The sequence below is a fragment of the Molothrus aeneus genome, chromosome 10 (assembly GCF_037042795.1).
Source record: "Molothrus aeneus isolate 106 chromosome 10, BPBGC_Maene_1.0, whole genome shotgun sequence".
NCBI lineage: Eukaryota > Metazoa > Chordata > Aves > Passeriformes > Icteridae > Molothrus > Molothrus aeneus.
Genome location: NC_089655.1, coordinates 15,979,185 through 16,003,803, shown reverse-complemented (window position 1 = coordinate 16,003,803; position 24,619 = coordinate 15,979,185). Strand labels below are relative to the sequence as shown.

The 24,619-nt window shown below is 58.1% G+C and overlaps 2 protein-coding genes across 2 annotated transcripts; both read right to left on the bottom strand.

The window, feature by feature from the left end:
* Positions 1-8,956: 8,956 nt before the first annotated feature.
* On the bottom strand, positions 8,957-18,670 carry MUC4 (mucin 4, cell surface associated). The gene is made up of 25 exons (XM_066556929.1): positions 18,524-18,670; positions 18,168-18,332; positions 17,934-18,089; positions 17,680-17,810; positions 17,359-17,447; positions 16,884-17,060; positions 16,649-16,792; positions 16,443-16,562; positions 16,034-16,236; positions 15,245-15,323; positions 14,830-15,000; positions 14,555-14,656; positions 14,114-14,350; positions 13,322-13,500; positions 13,036-13,195; positions 12,858-12,956; positions 12,105-12,287; positions 11,939-12,015; positions 11,555-11,619; positions 11,070-11,269; positions 10,696-10,864; positions 10,444-10,611; positions 9,599-9,636; positions 9,418-9,515; positions 8,957-9,206 (listed from the first exon to the last, which is right to left on the bottom strand). The coding sequence occupies exons 1-25, from the start codon at positions 18,668-18,670 to the stop codon at positions 9,150-9,152; spliced, it is 3,414 nt and encodes a 1,137-aa protein (XP_066413026.1). The 3' UTR covers positions 8,957-9,149.
* A 301-nt stretch (positions 18,671-18,971) lies between these two features.
* Positions 18,972-20,618, bottom strand: LOC136560849 (uncharacterized). Its single transcript, XM_066556926.1, has one exon. It carries the CDS (start codon positions 20,616-20,618, stop codon positions 18,972-18,974), a length of 1,647 nt encoding a protein of 548 aa, XP_066413023.1.
* Between the last annotated feature and the right edge of the window lie 4,001 nt (positions 20,619-24,619).

Here is a 24,619-nt window from a genome sequence, read left to right as displayed (position 1 = left end):
CTTGGAGATGGAACAGAAACAGGAACAGGAGGAGCCCCAGCACTGGGACAAGTGTCCTCATCTAGTTCTGAACCTCCCAGCAATGCTGAAATGGAGTCTGATCTCTCAGGGCCTGAAGGACCAGGGGACCTGCCCACTGAATCTGCCAGTGCTCCTGTGGCTGTTTCCCCAGCCCTGGGGTCTGTCGCTGGCCCCGTCTCTGAGGCACAGACACCAGTGAGCCCTGACCTCAGTGCTGCCCAGGGAGCACCTGGGTCTCCATCCTTTGGAGGGTCACAGCCATGGGGAACAGCAGCTGGTGCTCCTGGGGGAGCAGGACTCCCTGGGGCCCAAGGGCCAGACACTGACTCGACTTCAGCATGGGGTACCCCCAGCTCAGCCGTTCATGAACCAGTGGGACCCCCCTCACCTGGCCTTGGGGACCAGCCTGGCACCAACGTGGGGCTGCCAGCAGCAGAGCCAGCACTGGAAGGAGCAGGCAGTGGGGTTGAGTCTGAGCCATCCCTGAGCTCCACTGCAGGGAGTGGAGCAGCAGCAGCTGGGATGGATCAGGTGCCCAGTGCTGGTTCCCCATCTGGTATTACATCTCCCAGTGATGTGGCAGCATCTTCTGTGTCGAGGGGTGATGAAGCAGGACCCATGTCATCTGCAGCCCCTGGCCCTGACAGTCTGTCCCCGGCCTCTCCAGAAGGTGAAACTGGCCCAGGGCTTGGTCTGGTGCAGGGGGCTGAGAGTGCAGGAGATGTAGCAGAGGCAGGAAACGCAGAGAGTGGAAATCCCAACATGGAGACAAGTCCTTCAGCTGTCAGCCCTCAGCAGGGTGAACTGCCTGGTGCAGGTTCCTCATCTGGTTCAGCCTCTCCCAGTGGTGATGTCGCAGCATCCTCTGTTTCAGATCCTTCCAGCCTGGGAGCACTGGGAGACACAGACAGTGCTGCTGAAGGTGTTCAGCCTGCCCTGGGTGCTGCCACTGGGGTCCTTCCTGCTGCAGGAGAAGGGGCAAGTGAAGGGCCTGGTGATGTAGGGTCCACAGGGCAGTCCCAGGCTCCTACTGGAATGGGACCAGCTGGTTCAGAAAGCCTTGATGGAGAAACGGGAGGTGTGTTGCAGTCTGCATCTTCTTCCTCATCTACAGAGGGGTCTTCATCACCTGGGAGGACGGGTGAGGCTGCTGATGGAAAAGGTCTTCCTGGAGCTACTGCAGCTGGTGCTGGCTTGAACACAGGCTTGGAGGCTGCTGGCCCTCAAGAAGCCTCTGTGTCTGTCCCTGGCACCCAAAATGGTGCCAATACCAAACTTTCCAATGGAAAACCGAGTGAGGTCAATGTGGTGCAGGTGCCTGGAGGAGCCTCGGTGAATGGGGGACCTTCTCCTGGTGCCAGCCTGGTCCCAGTGGCTCCAGACAACAGTGGTGTTTCCAATGGCATGACCACCTCAGTGCCTGGCTCTCTGCTTCTCCCTGGACAGGGGCTGAGCTCAGGGCTGGCACCCAGTGGGGACCCCAACTCTGCCCCAAGCACCCAGAGTGGGAGCAGCCCCCTGCTGCCAGGCTCACCAGGTGGGCTGCCAGAAGCAGCTGGAGGTGCTCACTCGTGGTCTCTTGAAGATGAGGTGGCCTCAGGCATGCCAGCACCTTTGGGAGAATCGTCCCCTCGTGCTCCCACATCCCCCAACACTGCCCCAGTGCTGCCTTCTGCTCCACAGAGAGGGAATTCTGCAGAGGGGGTGTCTGCCAGCCCTGGGCCTTTGGCACGTGAGTCGATAGTGGGGTCCTCTGCAGGGGGAAAGGGAGAGCTGGGGGCTGCTCTGCCAGGGGGAGCTGCCTTGCTCCTGCCTTCCCAGCAGCTGGGAAACCCCGGAGCCCCCTCTGGGGATGCTGACAGCCCCGCTCCTGGAGAAGGGAGCGCTGTGCTCCAGGGAACTGTGACAGGGCAGGGGGACGTAACCCATCTCCTTCCCGGGGCACAGATGGAGACTCACTCCCCACATGGGGGGAGCCCAGGGCTCCTCGCCCTTCCTCCCTCTGGGATCACTGCTGGCAAAAGTCCTGGAGCAAAAACCCTGGGGCCAGGACCTGCTGGTGGCTCATTACCTGCTGCCCTGCAGCCACCCCTGGGCAGGGAGCTGACCACCAGCCTGGCAGACAGAGCCCCTGCCACCTCTGGGTCAAGCTTTGCTGGAGCCTTCCCAGGCCGGGGGGGATCCCAGGGTGGGTCCCCAGCCACTGCACGCCCAGCCACATCCTGCAGCCCGGCCCCAGCCCCAGCAGCCCCTCTCCCCAGAGGCAGGGAGGTGTTTCCCAGGCCAGGAACAGCCACTGTCACCTCCCGTGCATCGTCCCCCGTGGTTCCAGCTCCACCAGGAGTGCCAGCAGCTGCCCCAACCCGGCTGCCCAGTCCCACAGGTAGGTGATGCTCGCAGAGCAGCCTGGGTGGGACTAACACATCCAGTTTCCTGATGGACCATCCTCAGGGACATACAGTGCCCAGAAAAGAAGGGATCTATTTGAAGGCAGGATCCTGGGGGAGACACAGCACGAGGAGCCCCTGCACGTGAGCTTGCAACGTTGGCAGGCTGAGTCTGCTTTAAATACAGTCCCATCAGCTGGAAAACCCATCCCCTCCAAATGATTTTTTTTTTGACAGAAATAAATAAGGAGCTGAAGGCTGTAGAAGTCTCTAGAAAGAGCTGTGGGTGTTTAATTCTGTGCTGTCCCCTGCCACAGTCCTTGTACAATGTTCTTCCCCTCCTAATGGCAGCCATTCAGTGTCCCAACAGGGCTGGTTGAAGCAGGAGACAGTGACCACAAAGGCCATCATAGGAGGTTTAGGGCAGCTGTGTTTGTGTAAGGAGAGGGAACAAGCTCCTGCAAGGGAAGGTGACATGCAGAGTGTCCCTGGAGGCTTTAAGCAGTGTCCTCCTATCCTTCTGCTGCCCAGGTTCTGTCCCAGTAGAAGCAAGATAATTTCAGCCCTTTTAAATTTTTGATACAGAACAAAAGCTTTGCTGTAAATGTGGTTTGGTTTTATTGTTTGTTTGTTTGTTTGTTTGCTTTCTTTTCCAGTTCCGGCTGTGCCCCTCTATGGGTATGGAGCAAGGGAAAATGATCAGGAGTACGTGGAAAGGAGAGTGGATTTTAATTCTCCACTTTTCAAGCCTGAGACTGGATTCCCATTTGGGAAAACCCTGCGCAGCTCTCTCTATGTGAGTCCACTTGGGCTTGACTCATTGGGCAATTGGCCATCACCTAAACCCCTGGGAGAGGCACCAGGGACCAGGTGCCTGGGATGGGACTGTTGTGGGGCTGAAGCTGTTGGGATGCTGCTGGGGTCTGTTTGCAGCAGGAGGTGACTTTGTGGCCATTTCAGCAGTGGCAGGTGGTGGCTTTCTTTGGGCATTGCTCAAAACAGACTTGGAAATGGGAGGGCTGCCCCCCCATGCCAGGGAGTGCTGCTGGTCCTGACCTCACCTGATGGAGGGATCCCTCTGCTCAGTTCACAGACAATGGACAGATCATTTTCCCAGCCTCAGACAACAACATCCTCACGTACCCCAACCCTCCTCCCAGTGGCTTCAATGGCCACGAAGAGGTCCCCATGATCGCTGTGTTTTGGGACGACGCTGACTTCTCCAGAGGTGTTGGCACCACCTTTTACCAGGTGAGTGAAGCCACCTGGGAGCACGATTGCACAAAACACCTTTTGATTATAAGCTCATCATTTATTTTGTGGACGCCTCTTGAGATGGAATCCATGAATGGTTTTTCCCTTTTCTGAGCCAAATCTAAGAGCTGTTGGTGCTATGTCACCTCTTGAGCCATCCAAATCCCATCCAGCACTTTGGCTACAAGGGTCTGAGTGTGACCCCAGTCTAGGCCTGTTTTGTCCCACTGAGAGCTGACACAGGCGTGTGTGCTCCCAACCCCCAGGAGTTCTCCACCCTCAACACGGCCAAGCCGCCGTTTGTCCGTGACGTGGAAGCGAAGGTCCGGCGGTACCTGAGGTCCTCCTACTCTGCAGCCTGGACCCTGAAAATCACCTGGGAGAAGGCACCTGTCCACACAGCACGGACTGACACCCGGAAGGTGAGGGCTGATGGGACACAGGCGCTGTTGAGTTGTCAAAAAACACCAAGACCTGCAGGCAGTGACCTTCTCTGTGCCTGAATATAAGAACCAGTTTTGTGACAAAGGCCAGTCTTGAAGAATTTTGCCAAAAAGGACTGGGCTGTGCCCATGTTTTGGTGTTTTTCAGGTTTTTTGAGGGACACCTTTAGTTGAACTTCCCCCATTCCATAAAACCTTTCTCTTTAGGTGGTGGGAGTTTATTGCACACCAGAAACACTGTTTTTCAGAGGCATAAAACTGGGTGAATTTGAAGCTTGTCATGGAACAGTTTCAAAGTAAAGCCATCACATTTTCCATGTGAAATGTGAACCAGGCCTAGCTGTGTGTGCCTTGTTTCCCTCCAGACCTCAGTCTGGCCCTTCCCCAGCAAGCACTGCCCCACACCCTGAATTTTAAACCCCACATCTTCACTCACTTTCTTACCTGTCTGCAACACTTCTTCCCAGACAATCACATACCAGGCTGTCCTGACCACTGATGGCTTCAGGTCCTACATCCTGATGCTGTACCAAGATGGAGGCATGCAGTGGGATTACACCAGGCTCACTTCCACCAATGTGCTCATTGGCTACACCAGGTACAGCAGCTCAGCACCCCATCCCTGCCTCCTCTGAGCACTGGGATGCATCCCACCCACAGCTCCCACTGGTTGAATCCTTCCCCCATATCCCAGGGAGTGCCCTACAAGGATGAGGACAGCCCAGATGTGGTCTGCATGCCCATATATTCTAACATATAGGGGCCTCACAAACAAATTCGCTCCATTAGGGACTGGATCATGCTGCAGCATGTTGTCTTGCTGAGCTGTGCTTGTTGTAAGATCCACAAATCCCTCTGGAGTCCTGGGCCCCCAGCATCCTGGCAGTTTGGGTGGAAGGAGTGGGAAATAGGGGATGTTTGCTGAACTTTGCACCAGCCGAGGGAAGGGATTTCCGTGCTTGGCCGGAGCAGTTGCTTCCTGCCTCCTCGCATTACGTCTCTCCCCGTACACGCTGTCTCCAGGGCTTTCTCATTAGCTGCTTGCTGCAGCTGGGTAAGGAAAAGGTGGCCTGGATGGGAAGCACAGGCAGCACAGACGTGTGTGCCTGTGAGTGACCACTCGTGGGTTTCTCCTCCAAATTGCCTGGCAAAATGCTGGAAACCATGGAAGCTGCTCCTGGGGGTCTCCAGATGCCTGTGGGCTCAGTCCCTGATGCAGCAGGAGTGTTTGCAGCACCCAAAAAGAACTGTACCCCATATGGAGGAGGAAGCAGGCTGGGGCAGCTCATACCTTTGCCCTCCTGTCCCAAGAGCTGTCACATGGGTGCTGCAGTTCCACTGGCACAGGGTCAGGATGGCTGAAGGGCAGGCTGGGGCTGGGGCTGGGGCTGGGGCTGGGGCTGGGATAATCCCACTCAGGAAGAGCAACCCCTGATTTTTTCTCTTTTCTCTTCACTCAGTGGGGATGGCTTTTACCACAACGATGACCTGACTAAGAGACCTCCAGCTGCCAAATATCGCCCTGACCAGTTCAGGGGCTACAACACAGGTAGTGCCACACAGCTGGGGTGGGTTCACAAGGAGGGGAATATTCCCAGGGAATGAAATCCAGCCTGCCCCTGTGGCAAGGCTCTCACTGAGTTCTCAAGGCCAGGCTTTCCCCCTGAAGCACATTTCCCCTGGGTACCCACTATGCCCTAAGGCTGAAACATCCCTGCTGTGCCCATGGTCACTTTTTGTGCCAATGGCTCTGTCCCAAGGCTTTCTTCTTTGACAAGAGCCTCTCTCCCTGTTTCCCTTCTGTTGAGTGGCTGTTGAACATAGGGTGGAGGTCAACGTGGGCTTAGCTTCCAGCATCAGCACCACATGACTCTCACCTTGAGACAGAACAGCCCCTGTGGTCCCCTTGGCCAAAGGTGACAGCTCATGGTTTCTCTCCCTGCTCAGACCTCCGTGGGTTGTGGATTTACAAGCTGGAGAGCCGCGTGGGCATCAACTACCGGCTGAAGTGCCTGGCGTGGACGGGGCAGCAGCAGGAGCCCCGGGCATGGAGCCAGGGCCTGCCCACCTGCCCCTGCTCCCTGCAGCAAGGGCAGCAGGACCCACGCTTCAAGAGCAGCCGTGGAGGCAAGTAAACATCCTGTACCTCACCCTCCCCATCCCCAAACTGTCCTTCCCCACCTTTCCTGCAGGGGTGGGGGGGGTCCCACCTGGCAGGGTGGGCAGGTGACCTAAGGAAAAGGAGAAGGGGGCTGGCCTACCCTTCAGAGACACGAAAAGTGGGGAGGATTGAGGGCTGACCTCTTCTTGTCTTATTGGACTGGCCAGAGTTGGTCTGACCTGCATGGGGGTGCTGGAGACCAGGGTCTCCCCCTGGGGACTGCTTGGATGGTCTCCACCAGTTCCTCTAAACCCCTGTAGCACCGTGGGTGATGTGGGGGCAGTGCTGGATAACAAGGAGCCAGCTCTGGCCCAGTCCTTGCCCTGAGGCAGGTGTGCTGGCCGGGCAGAGCTGCCTGAGGCTCACTGGTGCCCATTTCAGGCAGGTGGGGTGCCCGTGTCTCCATGCTGCACTTGGCCTCCCCCAACCAGCACGGCGCCGGCGTGCGCTGCCTGTACGACAGCCAGGACCAGCTCATCGAGGGGAGGCAGGAGAGGTACTGGAGGAACTCCAGGCAGGCGTCACCCTACCGTGGTAAGCACAGCCAGCCTTGGCATCCCCTGCCTGAGGCTGGCATTGTTTAGCCTGTAAATAATTTTAATCTCTGTGCCAACCTGCTTCCTGACATGCTGTTTCCCTTGGAGGGAGTGTGGAGCTGCCAAAAGCCTCGCCTGGAACCGGCCCATCTCCCTCCCCTTCCCTTCAGCCCCTCACTGTCCTTTTTGCCCCCAGACCAGGAGCTGAAGCTGTATGACTGGTGCTGTAATCGGGCGGGCAGTGCCCACCTCTGCGCCCGCTACAGTGAGAAGAGGCCGAAGATCGGCTGTGATGGATACCAGTCCCCCAGCATGGGTGGGTCTGCAGCTCATGTGCACTGGGGTGGTGCTGTCTTGGTGCCCAGGGCTGGGAGGGGAGTGGGAATGTCCCAGCCTCCCTGTGGTTAAGGCAGCAAGAGCCCTGAGCAGATGGGGGATGGATTTTGGGGTGCTCATGTGCAGGTTGTGCCATGCCCTGGGCTGTGTGGGGTTGTGGAGTCATCTCCCTCAGCACATAACCACCAGCACAGTCTGGAGGTAATGGCACTGGGAGGTGAGGAGGACCACAGCAAATGTGGTTATGGTGTAAGCTGATGTGGGGCTTTCTTGCAACCCCCAACAGATTCCTCGGAGGAGGCAGAGAATGACTCAGATGAGCAGATAGGTGAGCAGGACTGTGGGGTCTCCTTTCCCTCTATCCCTGTGCCCCTGCAAGAAAATGCCCTGGGGCTCCCAGCTTGCCCCTCAGGGAGAAGGTGGCTGAGCAAATCTCATTTCTTCTTTGCAGATGGAGAGGACAAGTAACTGGGAGGTTGCACACCTGCAGCACGTTCTGGGCCATGGCTGATCCTCAAGCCCTTTGATCTGCTCTTCCCCTGTGTACCCCCACAGAACCCATCACCCCTGCCCACCACACAGGGCAGCTCACTTGGCCAGAGCCTGCAGTTGCCTGCCCTGGCCTGAATTCACATTTCTAACCCTGCTTGTCCCAAGGATTCAGTTGCTTTAGTTGTCCTTTCCCAGATGAAGCTGGGGGGCAGAACAGGTGGGGAGGTGGGCAGGTACCCCCCACTGCACACACCACCCTTGTCCTTCCCACATCCCACTGTGCTCCCATGCTGCAGGGTGAGGCTGGACCCCTGGGAAAGGGTTAAACACCACACATGGGTTGACTATGGCCAAGCCCTTAAATGCCAGGGTGCACCAGGCTTGTCCTGTGAGCCTGTCCTGTCTTGTCCCCCACTTCTGTTTCCCAGCCATCCCTCCCTGAGTGGTCCCTGGGCCCTGTCTCTCCTTCAGGAGAAGGAACAATTCTCCAGATCAAGCCAGAATCAGATCAATACATCTGCTGGGTGTGTGAGGCCAAAATGCAACCCCATGATCAGAAATGTTGGCAAAAAAATAATTTTTTGTGTGTAAGAGAGCATCTTCCTTTCTTAAAAAAAAATTAAATCATTGTCAAATCTTGTTTGTTCAATAAGACCTTGGAAAGGTTTGAGCATCCCTGATCCTGCAGCAGCCATGTCCTCTGCCAAAGTGGGGTGGGAAGCAGTGACAGGGCAGGCTTGGAGCAGCAGGATTACAGGATATTTCTGTTCCTGGCTTTAGTACTGGAGATACAGCTCAGCCAGGGTCTAGGGCAGTGAATGGGGTGGGAGTTGGGGATCTGATGGGGTCTAATATACCTTCCTTGGGTCAGCATCTCCCACTCACCAGGGTTGAAGGGCTGTGGGATGTTTGTAGTTGCCAAAGCCTGACCTGTGTGATCTGAGCCACTGTAAGCAGTGTCCATGAGAGCAGTGTCAGGAGACTTGCAGGTACATAGGGAAAATGAGGGGATGAAGCCACCAAAAAATTTACATCCATTTTCACTTTGGCTCTGTGGAACCAGTAGAAAGCAAGGACTTGAGGGCTCAATGACAGTGAAGCAGAGACCCTTGAGGTGCAGACAATTTAACAGCAAGCCAACATTTTTGGTTTATTCTATTTGGTTCCTAAGGGATTACAATCACTGCATTGCCCCACCTGGCCCTGCTCTCTGGGGATCTGCGGGGTCTGGTTATATTGCACTAGCACATACCCCTGGTGCAGGCACTTTCAAGGATGATCCCAGGTGTCTCTGCAGGTCCTGGGGAAAGGTGAAATCCTCCTGCTTTGGTCACCCAACATAAACACACATTCAGAAAAGCACCTCCTCCAGAATCCTCCCAGAACCCAAAAGGCAGCTGCCTGTCCCCTGCTTCCGTGTGTTGCTGCTGCTGGAGACCTCGAGAGCGAGCAGCGGAGCAGGCAGCAGTGTCTGGCTCCCCTGTGAGCCTGGAGGTGCCAGAAAAGGACTGGTGGCAGGTTAGGGCTGCTGGGGGGACTGGCTTGGAGGCACAACGTGGGGTCTCTGGATCCTTATCTGTAAAGGAGGAGCAGGCCATGCAGTCAGTGTGGCACTGGCTCTGTGCTTTGTGACGCTGGTGTGGATCCCAGAGCCGGCCAAAGCACTGGTGATGTTTCAGGATGAGGCACAGCTCCTGAGCTCCTTTGAGGCACAGGGCCAGGATTCAGAGCCCAGCCCAAAGTTCCCAGCCCCAATATCCCATGGAAACAGTAACCTGAGGACAGACCTGGACTGAGGGGTCAATGGCCTGGAGCTGCAGTTTCCAATGCCTTTCCAGGGAGTGGGAGACGGTGGGCTCTGCTTGTTCTCCTGCCATTGTTAAAGCTGGAGCAGGGAAGATGAGTGGAGCTTGAGGACTGGGGTGAAGCAGAGCCTTAGTGAGGGGAGTTTTACAGGCATGTACTCACAGGAGAAGGGTCGTGTCCTCCACAAGGTCTCCTTGGTCCTGAGAGGGAGGAACAGAATAGGGAGAACATGTCAGCAGAGAGAGAACCCCCTGCCTGATGCTGGGGTCTGGGTCAGATGGCAAAGGGGAGCAGTGACTGACTGATGGGGCTGTAAGAGGAGGAAAAACTCCAGTTGTGCACATACAATTTCTTGCCTTGCCACAAATGCAAATGAACAGAGGAACTTCCCAGAGATCCCTGGCTCCAGGGCTGGCAGGGAGCTGGGAGCAGGGGCAGGACACAGCTCCGACTAGAGCCAGGGGCTTGGAGAGCCCCTGAGTGTGGATGCCTCTGCAGGACCAAGGGCTAGGGAGGGGGCAAGGAGATGCTGGTTCTTCCACCCCAGTCTTGCACTTTGCCATTGCTCTGTTAAGTCCCTGCTCTGCAGAAGAGCAAGGTTCAATTGTTAAACCACTTTTCCCTGCTCCAGGCCAGCTCTTTCCAGACCCATGTGAATTGAAGTGGAAATCATTTGGGTGGTATGCAAATTAAAATTAAATAGAAAGCCCATCTGTAACCAAGTATTGGGTGGGATGAGGAAGAAATGCAACACTCCCTAACATGGGGGAAAAAGGAAAGCTAACATTCAACCCACTGATGCTATTGCACCCCTGAGCAACAGATGTCTGGAAAAGGGGCTGAAGATATTAAAAGGCCACCCAACCCCTCTCCCAGGGCAGGGTCCCCCTGTCCAAACCAGATGAGTTCTACCAGTGGTGGATCTTTGAGATGAGGATTTTTGATCAGTTTTTCTCTCTGACACCCAGCCAGCACCCAGCCCTGTGCAGGCCCAGCCTGTGGCTCACCTCCGGTGCCGGTGGCGGTGGCAGAGGCGCAGGGCCAGGCAGGCGGTGGCAAACAGGAGGCAGAGCAGAGCCAGGGCTCCCAGCAGGATGCCGAGGAAGGCAGCCAGGCTGATGGCCAGCCACTCACAGCGGAGGCCGGCCGGAGAGTAGATGGAGAAGGGCAAGCAGCTGTGGATGGGGAGGGAGGAGCTGAGCTGCTGCGGGAGAAGCAGCTGAGCAGGGTGGCCTTGTCTACCCCAAGGCTGCTGCTACCTGCACGTGGGCCCCTCGGGCAGGTGCTGGCATTGGCCACCGTGCTGGCAGTAGCCCATCTTGCAGGGGGAGATGCAGATGAAGCCGATGGTCCCCATGTAGTGGAGCTGGTAGCCTTTGTAGCCGTAGAGAGAGCAGGGGAAATAGTCCCTCAGCTCGTCCACTGTCACTGGGGAGGGAAAGCACATGGGTTCGGCCTTGCAGCAGCACCCCTTGATGCTTCCCCAAGCCTCCCCAAGCTGGATCTATGCCTGGGGTTGGGAGGCTGCCCACCCATCTCCCCCATGGGTGTGAGCCAATCCCTGGGGCACTCAGGGTTATGGGGACGATGGGGACAGGAGGGTTCTCCCCAGCTCAGTGCCAGGAGCACTCACGCTTCACCAGGTCAGTGATGTTGTCCCGGTGCAGGCGCTGGAAGAGCAGCCCCGGGCCCGCCTCCCGCCGCCGCCGCCGCCCGTTGAAGGCGCCGGTGATGGCCGCGGGCAGCTCCTCATTCAGGAAGCGGATGACGGTGCCGCGGCTGTCATAGGCAAACTCGGACACCACCACGAAGGTGAAGCCATCGCTGTCTGTCCTGCAGGGAAAAGAGGGGTGCCGGTGGAGCTGCTGCTGCCTCTCAGAGTGACTGAGCCTCACCGTGCTTCAGTATTCCCATCTGGGCCATGGCAAGGAAGGGATGAGGCAGGAGGGGAAGGTGCCAACAGACTTGTGTCTCCAAGGGTTTACCAGCATCAGGGCTGGAAAACAGACTCTGAGCTGGGGGAAAGTGCCCTTTGTGCACCAAACTCTCTGGCCCCATGCTCAGCCCTGCCCCACCCGATCCTTGGAGTGGTCACAGGCTTCTTCACATCTGACTCACATCTGGGTGATGTTGGTGTTGCTCTGGAAAGCCTTTACCTCCAGGGAGTTCAGGATGGCTGAGACCTGCAGTGAGGGGAGCAGGAAGGCATTAGGGCACATCAGAATGACACCAGCATGGGGAAAGGTTGAAGAGTGATGCAGGCATTTTGGCCAAGCCCCAAGGGTTGCTCTGGCCTTTGGTTCATTTGCTGGGGACTTGGCACTGGGCTACGGCTGCAGCCATCATCATGAAATTGGTGCTTCCTCCCTCTGGGCTTGTGGATCTGCTGGAGCCCCAGAGATCCCATGGGAGGGCATCCAGAGGCTTGCCCACTCCCAGCTGCCATGCTGCCCAGTATGCCAGTGTGTGCCTTGCTCTGAGCCCACCTCCCCAGTGACATACAGTGCTGTTCACTTCCTCAGCAGTGGCGCTTTGCAGTGTCCTGATCCTCATCTGGATGCTTCTCCGAGGGAGAGCTGCTGGGGGAAAGCCACAGTGGTGGCTCTGGCACCCCAGGAGCAGGGTGAGTGGGGTTGGGTTTCACCCCACGCTGGGCACAGGTACCCACCTGAGCTGGGCAGTGGCTGAAAATCCCCCCCTGCCACCAGGCAGCGCTGGTCGGTGAAAGCCGGGGGGCAGGAGCAGGTGGGGGCACAAGTGATGGGGTGAAGGTGGCAGCGTCCCCCGTTGCTGCAGTAGCCCTCAGGGCAGGAGTGGTAGCCACAGGCTGAGCCACAGCCTGGTCTCTCACCTGTGCGATGGAGAGCATGGTAGAGGCATGAACCTGGCTGCAGAGCAGAGCTCCAGCTCTCTGAGCCATCCTCAGCTGCTCCATAAGGCCTTTCTTCCAAGTTTTGTTTTTCTTTTATGTGTTAGGAATTTCAATATTAATTCAAGTAAAAGCCCCACTCCCCCTCCTTCTAGCTGGAGCCATTTGCCCTTCTTAAATCCCAGCATTAGAACAAGAGCAAAAGCCATCAACTCAACCCCACCAAAGCAATCTGAAAATAGGGCTTGATTTAGCCCCCAACCTCCGCATGTGCATTTGAACTTTGCTGGGATGAGAATTTTTTTCTCAAGGAGAAAAATTGCATGGGAAAAATTTCTCTTCCCAGCGGATTAGTGAGATCGACAGCCTGGGAACACGAGTGGTGGCTGGATTCTGGTCCCTTCTGCTAATGACAGCAAGGGCTTGGGCACAGAGCTCAAGCAGCTCCCCCTTCTCTCCTCTCTGGCCAGCCTGGGTCCCTCAGGAATTCTCCCCCACAGAGCCTGGGGTGATGGCGAGGAGGGCCATGCCTGCCAGGGATCCCATACTCACCCTGCTGACTGGCCAGGCAGGAGCAGACGTAGCTGCCCACAGTGTTGGTGCAGGTGCTGTTCCCTGGGCACTCCATCCCCTGCGTGCACTCATCGATATCTGCTGAGACACTGCACCATGGCACCGGGACAAACAGCCTGGCTGGGGTCCCAGGGGGCACGCTGTGAGCCCTTGTCACCTGAGCAGTGCTCTCCATCCCCCGTCAGGCCAGCTGGGCAGGGGCCACAGCCACTGGAAGGGTCACATCCCACGCCAGGGAAGCATCCCTGGGAGCAGGGGTCGGGAGGGTCCTGGCAGAGGGCACCTGAGTAGCCGCTCTCGCATCTGCAGGCTGCCATCTGGGAAGGGGATAGTGACACTGGCTTAGGGGACGGGAGGAGGATGGGGGGACAGAGAAGACAGCCAGCACAGCGGGCATGGGGGCAGGCTCAGTGTGTCACCAGAGGAGCTTTCTGGTACATTACCTGCAGGGAAGACTCCCTGAGAGTGACAGTGTTGCTGTAGTCACAGTCCTGGCTCCTGCTGCATCTGCAAAGGGTGAAGCGGAGCTGGAGGAGTGCAGAGATGTTGTTGGAGCCAACAGCCTCCAGGTTGATGGTGAATGGGGCTGTCCCACGGGGCTCCCATACAAGGGTGCCATTCTCTGCCAGGAGGAGAGGTAGGAGTTAGAGATGGCAGAGGAATTCCATCCCATTCCTTCCCATCCCAGCTGCTCCATCTCTCCCTCCTTACCCGATATGTTGAGCTCTGGTGAGAGATGAGGAATGAAGCGTGCACCCTCCCCCAAGGCATGGTACTGCCTTGTGACCTTCTGTGTCCTGAAGGCTGTGATTGATGCGTCACCGGTGATGATGGGAGGGAAGGCATCTGAGGAAAGAGCATCCCAGCACAAATGTGGCCTTGTCACCCCTTGGCTCCAACTCCCTTCTGGTGAGGATGGGACCCCAGGCAGATGCTGTCATGGCTGCCCACCAACAAGGCCCTTATATTGCACAGCATGCGTGTGGCATCTCCCAGGTTTGGAGAGAAGCCAGAAATGCAGTTCCAGGAAATGCAATTCCAAAACCTTGATGGCAACTGTCCTGCTGGTGGCATCTCCCAGGACTGGAGACAAGCCAGCTGGGCAGTGCAAATCCAAGACCTTGGTGACTTGTCTTCTGTCTCATATGAAGCAAGAGAGCCCAGGAAAGGAGCAGGGCACTGCCCAGTTACATCCAAGCCATGCCCTCTCAGAGGTGAGGATGTGCTCCACTTACTGAGTGCTGTCTTCCTCTGCTGGAAGTCAGCTGCAAGGCTCTGGGTGGCCAGGCCCAGGGCCAAGTTCCCTGTGCTCAGTGAATCATAGATGCACTCCTTGCTGCCATGACACTGAGAGGCCACCAGCTCGTACTGGCTTTCGTTCTCCTGCCGCAGCCGAGACAAGAAGAAGGGTGTGAAGTTCAGTGCTGGTGAGTCCAGAGGCTGAGTGAACAGGCTGTGCTCCCCGACAGCCCCTGCAAGAGAGCACGCCATGGGTACAGGCCATTTTAAGGTTTGTTGTATTTTAGGGTTCTTTTTCACGAGGCAGTGAGGACACCAAACACCTCCCCTTGACATTGCTTTTGCTCAGGCAAATGTTTAAATATCTCAAGCCAAAGCATGGCCAGAAGGTGCAGGAAGGAGAGGATCATCAAGAGGGATCCTAAGCCTGGACTTACAGGTCATCCCATAGCTGTAGATCTCCTCCTCACTGCTGTTCACAGGGATGCTGGTACCATTTGGCATCTGGAAGTCATCTGCAGGGTCATGGTCCCACACACCTGGTGGAGCATCACCAGAGTGCTGGAATCCCCCATGCCAGGGTTGACCTCCTCTCTGGTGCAGGCCAGTGTTTAGGTTATACCCAGGTGTCCCTGCCCTCACAAGCACAATGCCCAGTTTTCTACTTTAGAGTGGGAAGAGAATTTGCACCCGGCTCTGGCAGAGCCCTCACCCAGGAGGCCGCTGGTGCTGTTGCGGTACCAGTCGGGGAGGCTGCAGAGCACGCTGAGGATCCCAGAGGTGGCCGAGACAGAGACAGCCACGCTCCCATCGAGGACGGCCGTGACAGAGGAGGAGTTGACCAGCAGAACACCAGGGCTGTAGTACACCTCATCACCCAGGTCTGCAAGAGAAGGAGAGCACAGAGGGACAGTCCATGCAAGGCTGGCACCTGAAATGACAACCATGCACTCCTGGAGGGGAGTGCTCCCCATCCACCCCACCCACATCAGAGACAGGCACAGGTGAGAGACATTTAATGGAGCCCAGGGTGGCTGCCCTAGCACTGGGCAGACTGGTCCCAGGAGATGGGGTCATTTCTGGTCCCCCCCACATATATTTAGCATTTAACAATAGATCCTGCTCACCTTGGGAATAGGAAAACTGGATGGTTTCATTGTTCAGGAGGACTTGGATGTCATCCTGGCTCCCCAAGGTCCACTCAACCTGAAAATCATGGTGGATGTCCCAGTCAGCCCCTCTGCTTGTCCCTTCCTGCTGTCCCTCCGTGCTGGGAACAATTCTTAACTCTGTCCTCCTCCAGCCCAGGAAGAGGGGCTCAGCCCTGGGGCCTGTGTTGGTGTGTTCTCCACCCCAGCAGACATACAGTACAGCAGCTTTGATGTTTGCACAGAAGAGGACAGAGAGCTGCCTGTCACCTTGGTAAGGGACATGCCCAGGCCACCACCACTGCTCAGCTGACCTTGACAGCATGGAGAGCTGTGCTGGGGGGCTCCCAGCCCTGAGCCCCCTCCTCATGCTGTTCAATGCCTGTTCCTGGTGACACCGGGACATTCTGCTTAATGAAGCTAAATGGGTGTGGGGAGCAATTCTGCAAAGTCAGGAAGAGCAGTCACTTGTGCTAAAGTGTCAGGATGAAGAATGTGCAATGGAAGAGGTGGAGCAGGCCATGTTCCTCCAGAGTCTCCAGCCCTTGCTGGCCTGTTTGCAGGAGGTGTTAGACCTGTGCCTGGTGAATATTAGTCCATCCCCCCACTAATGGTAGTTTGTTGGAGTGGTGGGAGGTGGCAGGAAAAGGAGAGGGGTTGCCTCTTGGGTCCCACCCACTTGTAGGTGATGCTGAGGTGATGCCCAACTTGCCACAGAAGTCTCTCCCATTAGAGGATCAAACTCATATCCAGGGCACTCCTACTCACTGTTGTGGTGGTGTTGGAGATGTACTGGGCAGCAAAGGCCACAAAGTTGGTGGCCTGGGCCATGCCAGTCTGTGCTGTGCGCCCGTGCAAAACGAAGCTGGTCTGGGCATCACTGGCCAGCAGCAGGACAAAGTCCCCAAGCCCATTGAAGGTGTAGGTGAGTCCATCCAGGGTGGTGATGTGAGGGTCCCCAAAGGCACCAGCTGGGGTCCAAAAGAGACAGAAACATTTTGGGCAGAAGAAGAAGAGCAAATGCTGGTGTCATTTCAGGGAGGAGAGCAGCCCCAGAGCTGCTCAGTGGTGGCTCAGCAGTCCCCACTGGCATGTTGCAAAGTGTGGCTAAAGCATGGGGTCCATGCACAGCTCAGTGCCCTGGCACAGCAGAGGCAGAGCCTGGGCACTCACTCACCGGGGGTGGGTGGCACATATCCTTCACAGTCAACCCTCGGTCTCTTCTCAGCAAACCTGGCACAGAACAGGGGCTTCCCCACACGCCGGCAGCACCAGTTGAACGCTTCCAACTCCGTGTCTGTGGAGGAATGTGATGGGGTGTGTCGGGGCCCGTGCTTGATTCTTGGGGTATTTTAGGGTGAGGGAATGCCAGTTCCCACTTACTAGTGGCAGTCTGGAAGGGGGGGCTCCATGCTCTCTCCTGCCAGCCTTCGAGCAAGCTCCCACCTTGGTACAGACATCGTACCCCAGCTCCAGCTGGGCTGGGGGACGCAGTGCGCAGCATCCTCACAGAGGTGTCTGCTGGGCCTGAAATAGTGGGGGGGTCACAGCTGCCCCCAGAGCAGGAGGGGACCACGTCCCCACCCTGCAGCTGGTGCTGGGGGGCTGTCCTTGGCACCTCTGCTCCAGTGGTAGCGGGGATCCAGCTCTGCCTGGGGCCGGGAGCAGGGGCAGGGTGGCAGCTGGCTGTTCCAGGTGGCCGGCGCTGGCTCCGTGTCCAGCCACGCCAGGCACTGCAGCCTGTAATTCACCCGGGAGCGACTGTCCAGTCTGTAAATCCACAGCCCACGCACATCTGGGGGAGCAACCACAGAGCAACACTGCTCAGCCAGGGTCTCTGCCTGTGCTGAGGGATCCCATGGGACAGCTGTCCCCGGCCACTGACCTCACACGAGGTCTCCAGGCTCCCTCTAGAGCCAGCGGGGCTGTGGCAAGCCACAGGAGGATATGGGACACCTACAGTCTGCTCTGGGGGGCCAGCTCTTATCCAGTGGCTTTGCTGGCCCAGGGATGGGTGCTGGGGACATGCTCCTGGCACAGAGCACACAGCTCCTTCCATCCCCACCCTCCCCAAGGGCCCCCCGGTGCCGTACCAGAGCCGGTGCTGCTGTGCTGGTCTGGTCGGTACTTGACAGCCGGTGGCTCCTGAGTCAGCTCGTTGTTTTGGGCATAGCCATTGCCGCTGTGTGGAGAGAGGAGGTTTGAGGTCATCCTTCCAACACAACCCTCCTCTTCCCCCCACAGAGCAGCTGGGGTGGGAATTGCTGCAGTTTGCAAGAGAAAGGGTTTAAGTGGGGCAGGATTGCTACAGGAGTGGGAGCTGGGCTCTCCTGGGGGTAATGCCTCTGACAGTCTCAACACAGTGCTGGAACAAATCTCTGCTGTCCCAAAAGGCAGTGACAGGCGTGCAGCACCTGGAGAAGCCGATGAGCACGTTGGCTGCAGCCAGCCTGCTGTAGTCCCAGCGCATCCCCCCGTCCTGGTAGAGCAGCAGGGCAAAGGAGCGGCTCCCGTCGGTGCTGAGCACTGCCTGGTAGGTGCTCGTCTGGAGAAACCCAAGGCACCCCCTTAGTGCTCCCAGAGCCTCTCCTGCTCTCCCTGCAGAGCAGACTGAGGCTTGAAACAGCCACCAGCACTCCTCTCTGTCACCTGGTGTGTCACTGCTCACCTGAGTGTCATCCCTCTGGGATGGGTACGCTGGAGCTTTCTCCCACGTCACCTTCAAGGTCCATTTTGCTACATAGGGGATCTTTAGGTATTTCTCAATCTTTGCTTCCACATCTTGAACAATGGGGTCTTGGGTAGAGCTGAGTGTAGAGTACTCCTGCCAGATGGCAAGAGAGAGAATTAAATGAGTGAGCTGGGAACTGGATTAGGCCAGAACACCTCTGGTGGCCCTCACCTGGTACCAAGTGGTGCCAACACCCTTGGAGAAGTCTGCATCATCCCAAAAGGCAGCCACCATTGGCAAGCTCTCCCGGCCAGTGAAGCCCCGGGGAGGGGGGTTGGGGTTGGTTGGGACATAGTTGTCCGTGGGTGGAAAAATGATCTGTCCGTTATCTGTAAACTAACCAAAAGAACTTGTTATTTGCTGACTGGGATAGCTTTTAGCCTCCATGGGTGAGCAGAAACCAACCATTTTAAATGTTAAAAAAAAAGATTTCAGATGAAATTTAGTTTCTACTCCATTTCAATGTTTGGTTTTTTTTACCAAAAAGGCAGCACATCCGTTATTTGCTCACCAAAGGGGGCACTCACATAGAGAGCATCTCGCAGTGACTTCCCAAAGGGAAATCCAATTTCTGGCTTGAACAGGGGTGAGTTAAAATCCACCATCCTCCGGACGTACTCTTGATCCCCTGCTTCCACGCCAAAGGGGTAGAGTGAAGTCGCTGGCTCTGCCATGGGCAAGAGATCAATGAAAAAGGTGTGAAATCATTAATGTCTGCTTTATCCATCCTGAAGCCAGGACAAACCCACCTGCTTGCTGCCTGGATGCTGTGCCTGTGCTCTGATGGATTGTAACCCAATTTTCAACCCACTTTTGGGATGCTCTCAAATGTTGTATTTTGCCTTTTCCCATTAATCTGGCAGCCCAATGTGCAACGCAGATGAGACACCCCGGACCAGGCCGTACCCTCATCCATCCCAATGCTTGACTGGCTGAAAACCCCTTTCCTACTCTTGTCCTTGGGAAAAAGAAAATCTACTTACTGATAAGCTCATGGGTGGGTTGGGGCTCAGGTACAGGAGTTCTGTGCCCAGTGGTGGTGTGGGCAGATGTGCTCAGTTGGGTGGATGGTCCTCTCTGTGTCCCAAAGGTGTGAGACAGGGTGGTGGCAGGGCTGGTGGTGGCTGGTGGTGTCACTGGTGCCGTGGTGCCTGGGAGACTTCCCACCTCCTTGGCTGGGCTCACTGGGGCTGTGGATGTAATAGCTGTGGTGCCTCCTGCCATGGTGCTTCCTGCAGTGGTGACAGTGGTGGCAGTGCTGTTCCCTGCAGTGTTGGCAGTGCTGCTCCCTGCGAGGGTGGCAGTGGTGTTCCCTGCAGTGCTGGCAGTGATGTACCCTCCAGTGGTGGCTGTGGTGGCAGTGGTGGCAGTGGTGGCAGTGCTGTTCCCCACACTGGTGGCAGTGCTGTTCCCTGTGGGGGTGGCAGTGGTGGCAGTGCTGTTCCCTGCAGTGGTGGCAGTGGTGGCAGTGGTGTTCCCTGCAGTGGTGGCAGTGGTGGCAGTGCTGTTCCCTGTGGGGGTGGCAGTGGTGGCAGTGCTGTTCCCTGCAGTGGTGGCAGTGGTGGCAGTGGTGTTCCCTGCAGTGGTGGCAGTGGTGGCAGTGCTGTTCCCTGCAGTGGTGGCAGTGGTGCTGCCTGCAGTGGTGGCAGTGGTGGCAGTGCTGTTCCCTGCAGTGGTGGCAGTGGTGGCAGTGCTGTTCCCTGCAGTGGTGGCAGTGATGCTGCCTGTGGTGCTGGCCATGGTGCTCCCTGCAGCAGTGGATGTGGTGCTGCCTCTGCTGATGGCTGTTTTCTCCTTCCAGGCAGGTGCCCCTGGAGATGTCTGGAAGGCAGGAGGTGACGTGCTCACTGCTTGTCCCATGTCCTGGTAGCCAATGGATGCAGAAGTGGTGCCTGTAGCTGACTCGGTGGGAGTCTGTCCAGCTGCTGCCACCCCAGTTACACCAACACCAAGCAGGGACAAGGGGGCTGTTGTGGCCTCCTCTGTTGGGCTGTGCAGGCTTGGGAAGGGAGAACCAGACATTGCAATAGCAGTGCTGGGACCAGGGATGCCCCAGGGTCCAAGAGTTGTCTCCAGCATGGGGGTACGTGCTGCTGGGGATGGGACAGGCTGCCCACCTCCGCTCATCTCGCTGTGTGTCACAGCAAGGGATGGGGCCCTGCTGGTGCTGGTGGCCTGTGCTGTGGCAGGTGGCATGGCTGTGGTGACACTGGTCACAAAGGTGTCCCAGCCTGTGGAAGTGGTTGGCAGGTTAGTGTTGCTGGGGAACATGCTGGTGGATGGTGTGGTGGCCGGCGTGGTGGCCAGGCTTGTGCCACTGGCGTTGGAATCAGGGACAAGGGTGCTGCTGGTGCTGGCTGAGGGTGCTGCACCCTTGGTGCTGCTCTCAGAGCTGGTGGTGTCTACATGGGCAGTGGTGCCTGTGGCACCTGTCTGGGGTGCAGCTGTAGCCTCCCACACATTTGTGTGGCCAGCAGCCAGCAAGAGGATCCCAGCAGTGGGCTTGTTCTCAGTGGCAGGTGGCTCTGGTGATGGCCTGGCAGTGACAATTGCGTGGCTGGGAGCTGGCCCTGCTGCACTGGCACCTGGGTTCTCCTCTGTGCTCACCTCCAGGAACCCCATCCCCGTTGCTTGCCCTGTGGTGCTGCCATTGGGCTGGGGGTCACCTGAAGCCCCCATTGCTTGCAGTGGGGCAGCCAGGGACAGTGGGGATGTGACTGCTGCCATCTCTTGGGGGATGCTGGATGGGGACACCTCCAGAGCCATCCCTACATTGCCTCTGCCTTCCAGGAGAGGGGAGACGTCTGCTTGTGATGCCATGGGGACAGTGACTGCCCTGGGCCCCCCAGGGGTATCTGATACAGCTCTGCCAGTGCCTGGTGCAGTGTTCAGTGATGGCATCTCTGTTCCTGGAGCTTCCACAATTTGGGGCCCAGTCCAGAGCACTGGGGTTAGTGCAGATCTGGGTGTGATGCCACTTCCAGGGATTGTTGAGCCTGCTGTAGGACCTGGCTGGCTGTGGCTGGGGTGTGCATCAGGCACAGGCAGGGTGGCTTCGGTGTCCCCTGGCATTGTAGTGGGACTGCCACTGGCCAGTGATGCTGATCCCATCCCAGCTTCACTACTTGGAGTGTTGCTAACAAAGGAGGATGGATGGGCAGCTGGCACAGTCCCGATGCCAAACGCAGCGATGGAAGGTGGTGGTGCAGCAGCAGCAGCTCGAGGGGCCCTGTCTGGCTTTGCTCCAGTGGTGCCCGTGAGGTACAAAGGCATGGCCATGCTGGGAGTGGCTGAAGGAGATCTGCCTGCAGCTGCCTCTGCTGTGGTGGTCCCAAGGCCTGTTGAGAGGGACTGAGGGAGCAGAGACCCCATGGAGTGTGGAAAGGGCCTTGGAGAGGGACCATCAGGGTCTTTGAGAGCTGCATGGGGGGACAGACTCATGCTGAGCCCCCCTGGTGTGTCCTCGGTCTCTGGGATGGCAGTGCCTGATGTGGCTTTGGTACTGGCCTCATTCCTGATGGACACCAGCTCAGTAGTGGTGCTTCCCAGTGGTGGGATGTGCTCTCCAGCTGTGATGTCCATCACTGTGGCCAGTGTGCCCACAGCTTGTGTGGTGGCCTGGGGCTGGTGGGCAGCATTGTCTGCAGGCAGCCCATGTCCAGCAGTACCCGGGGCTGCACTGTGGCTGGGGGGAAGCATCTCTCCTGTGCCCAGCACAGCCTCACCAGGAAGCTGGGGCAAAAGGGCTGCAGGCAGCTGAGTGGGGGGCCCAGGAGGGTCCTGTGAGGCACTGTGGCCAGCATTGGGTAAGGCACATGTCCCTGGCTCTGCAGCCTTGCTGGTGCCAGTGGTGGTAGAAGAAAAGGCTCCTTCTGCAGCTGTGTCAGGGGGACTGGCTGCAGCTGCTGCCATCTTCATGGGGCTGGCCCTGTCCTGAGAGATGCTGGCAGCTGTGGCCAAAGGTGAGGTGGCCTCATCCAGCCCCAGTATGACCTCCTGGGACAGCAGCATGGCAGTACTAGGTGGCTCAGCAGAGCTCCTGCTTACGCTGGGGGATGTTGTCGCTGTGCTGTGCTCATGCTGGGGGAGCAATGGCTCTGTGGTCCATGCTGTCACTGGCATCTGCTCCACGGTGACAGCACCCAGGGCAAGACCCACTGTGTGCCCCGTTGTCTTGAAGGACAGAGGCTGCGTGTGCCAAGTGGTGGTGGGAGCTGGAGGGATGCTGGCTGGGTGGCCGGCAGCACCTGCAGAGGAGAGCCCAGCCCCTGACCCTGCCTGGGGGCTGCCCTGCATTGCTGGACCCCCAGAGAGAGCTGCCGGGCCGGGAGGTCCCTCCTGCTCACCACTACTCCCAGCTGGGACCAGCCCTCTCTCTGTTGCCGGTGGCACCAGGATGCCTGTGGAGCGAGACAGAGCAGCTCCAGCTGGATCAGCCCCGCCGCGGCCCCAGCAGGCAGGAACCTGCCCGCGGCCAGCTGCCTGCCGGCCTTACCTGAGCTCCGGCTGCCCGCGGGGGCGGCGGTCGGGCCGGCGGGCGAGGGGAGCTCTGCCCGTGCGGCTGCGGCTCCGGGGAGCTCCCGGCTCATGGCCGGCTCTGAAGGCAGCTCGGCGCTGGTGCTGGTGCTCTCGGCCACATGGGAGATGCTGCCCGACTCGCATGGGTCCAGCGTCGGGACAAGGAGTTGCCCCTTCATCTCCCCGGCTTGTGCAGAAGGCAGGTGAGGGCAGGTGAGGAAAAAGCCAGCACGGAGTCGCCATCACCCCCACCCCTCCTCCCTTCTGCGGGAGGACCAACACCAAGAACAGGACAGGGACCTTCCCCGAGGGTGAGGGAATTCACAATTCCCTCCACAATTCCCGCCACCTTCCCCTGCTGCAGCTGGAGACCGTGACAAAGCTTTGGCACCCGCGGACGGAGGGCAAACCCCGGCCGGGCACTCGGCTCGACTTTGCAGGGTTGTTTGCAGCCCATCACCCGCATGGTATCAGCCACCTGGTCAGCCCGACAGCATGCGAGGGACCCTGGCACTTACCTGGCAGCAGCCAGAACCCCCAGAGCACCCAGCTCCAGAGCGGCCACGGGCCCCGGCACCCCATAGTGCTTCTTCGGTGTCAGGGAGGAAGGCGACGCGGCTGCAGCTCGCACTCTCTCAAGGGACCGTGTGACGGGTGACTCCACCGGTGAGCACTCCTCCAGGTGGGGGGGACAGGGACACCACGTGCCCTGCCTGGGGCACTGACGTCTCCGTGTCCTCGCAGCCTGCGCTGAGGTGGCAGCGTCCCAATTCTGGAGACCCACTGATGCTGGGGGCCACACCCATTTTGCCATGGGAAGCTTTAAGGTCCCTCCCAGGCCGACCCCACTGTTGACAGCCCACGGATGGGGTCCCCAACCCCTGGGGAGCCACCCCAGGGGGTTCAAAGTCACTTGGCCTGGAGGCACTGGGACGGCAGGTGGGGACAGGGGTCCCAAACATCTCTGGGAGGGGTGGGTCGGTCCTGGGCTCTGCACCCCCATCCACCCTCCGGGTTGCTGTCAGGTCCCTCCACACTTGGCTGCATGGCCGATAACCCCTGGCAGGGGTTGGCTTGTCACCAAGGAGGAAGAAGGAAGGAGCAGGCTAGCGCTGATGCCTTGGGGTCCCACGTCTTGACCCTGTCCTGTCCCCCCCTTGGGCAGTGCCGGTCCCAGGCGTTATCTGCACATCGTGGCAAACGCCCACACACACCCGGATGGAGTGGGGGGAGGGATTTGTTCCTGCATAGGTGGCGGGGCCAGGCATTGCCCTGGGTTGCAGGTCACCTTCCACCAGCGACAGAGGCTGGATGGACCTTGCTGCATGAATGGATCCAGTGAGGCCACTGCAGCAAATGTGTTTGCTTCTTCACAAGGTCTCACGCATCTCCAGGATCACTTAAGGAGAGGAAGTAAGTCAGTGATGGTGTTTTGCCTTCCTCGCTTCACTGACACCCTGCCATGGCGACTGCACCTCACACAGGAACAGAGAAGCACAGAGTCCCAAGCAGCGACGCGTGACTGTGCCCACAGCAGCACCAGCTCCCTGTCCCCACGCTCAGGGAGGGCCAGGGGACCAGAGCAGAGGGAGCTGTGGGTGCACAGGATGTGGCCAGGTCCCATCTGATCCATGGTCATGCCAAGGCAGCCCTTCCTCACCATGTATGGCAGGGTCTCTCCTCTGGAGCCACCAGCTCTGGAGCAGAGTATCCTGGGGAACAGGGACCACCACTATCAATGGACCTGTCGGGTTTGGGCACCAAGATCCTCCTCCACCTGATCCCAAGATCTCTTCCTGATGCTGCTAAAAGGCAGCACTGCAGGAAACCCAGCTAAGGGGCCCTGATACCCACTTGGAGAGGGGAGTGAGCACTGACACCGGCTCTGGGACCCAACAGGAGCCACCCCTCCACTCCCTCACCTGCTCCCGGCTCCGGCTGCAGCAAAGGCACGCGGTTGCACAACAGCCACACGTGGGTGGGGGCGACGCCGGTCCCGCCGCTCCCTGCCCGGGCATGAGTCAGGTGAGAGCCGCGGGGCACCGGGCAAGGGGGCTCGGCTGCAGGGGCTCCCCTGCAGGCAAACACTGCCCACTCAGAGCAGG

What these genes read in the sequence shown, in the direction of transcription:
- MUC4 (XM_066556929.1), bottom strand. Translation starts at nt 18,670, where the DNA reads ATGGCAGAGCCAGCGACTTCACTCTACCCCTTTGGCGTGGAAGCAGGG. An exon ending in CACTGCGAGATGCTCTCTAT is followed by an intron (nt 18,333 to 18,523) that starts GTGAGTGCCCCC and finishes TCTTTTGGTTAG; the next exon opens with TTTACAGATAACGGACAGAT. An exon ending in CCCAGAGGGATGACACTCAG is followed by an intron (nt 17,811 to 17,933) that starts GTGAGCAGTGAC and finishes GGGTTTCTCCAG; the next exon opens with ACGAGCACCTACCAGGCAGT.
- LOC136560849 (XM_066556926.1), bottom strand. Translation starts at nt 20,618, where the DNA reads ATGGGGTTCCTGGAGGTGAGCACAGAGGAGAACCCAGGTGCCAGTGCA.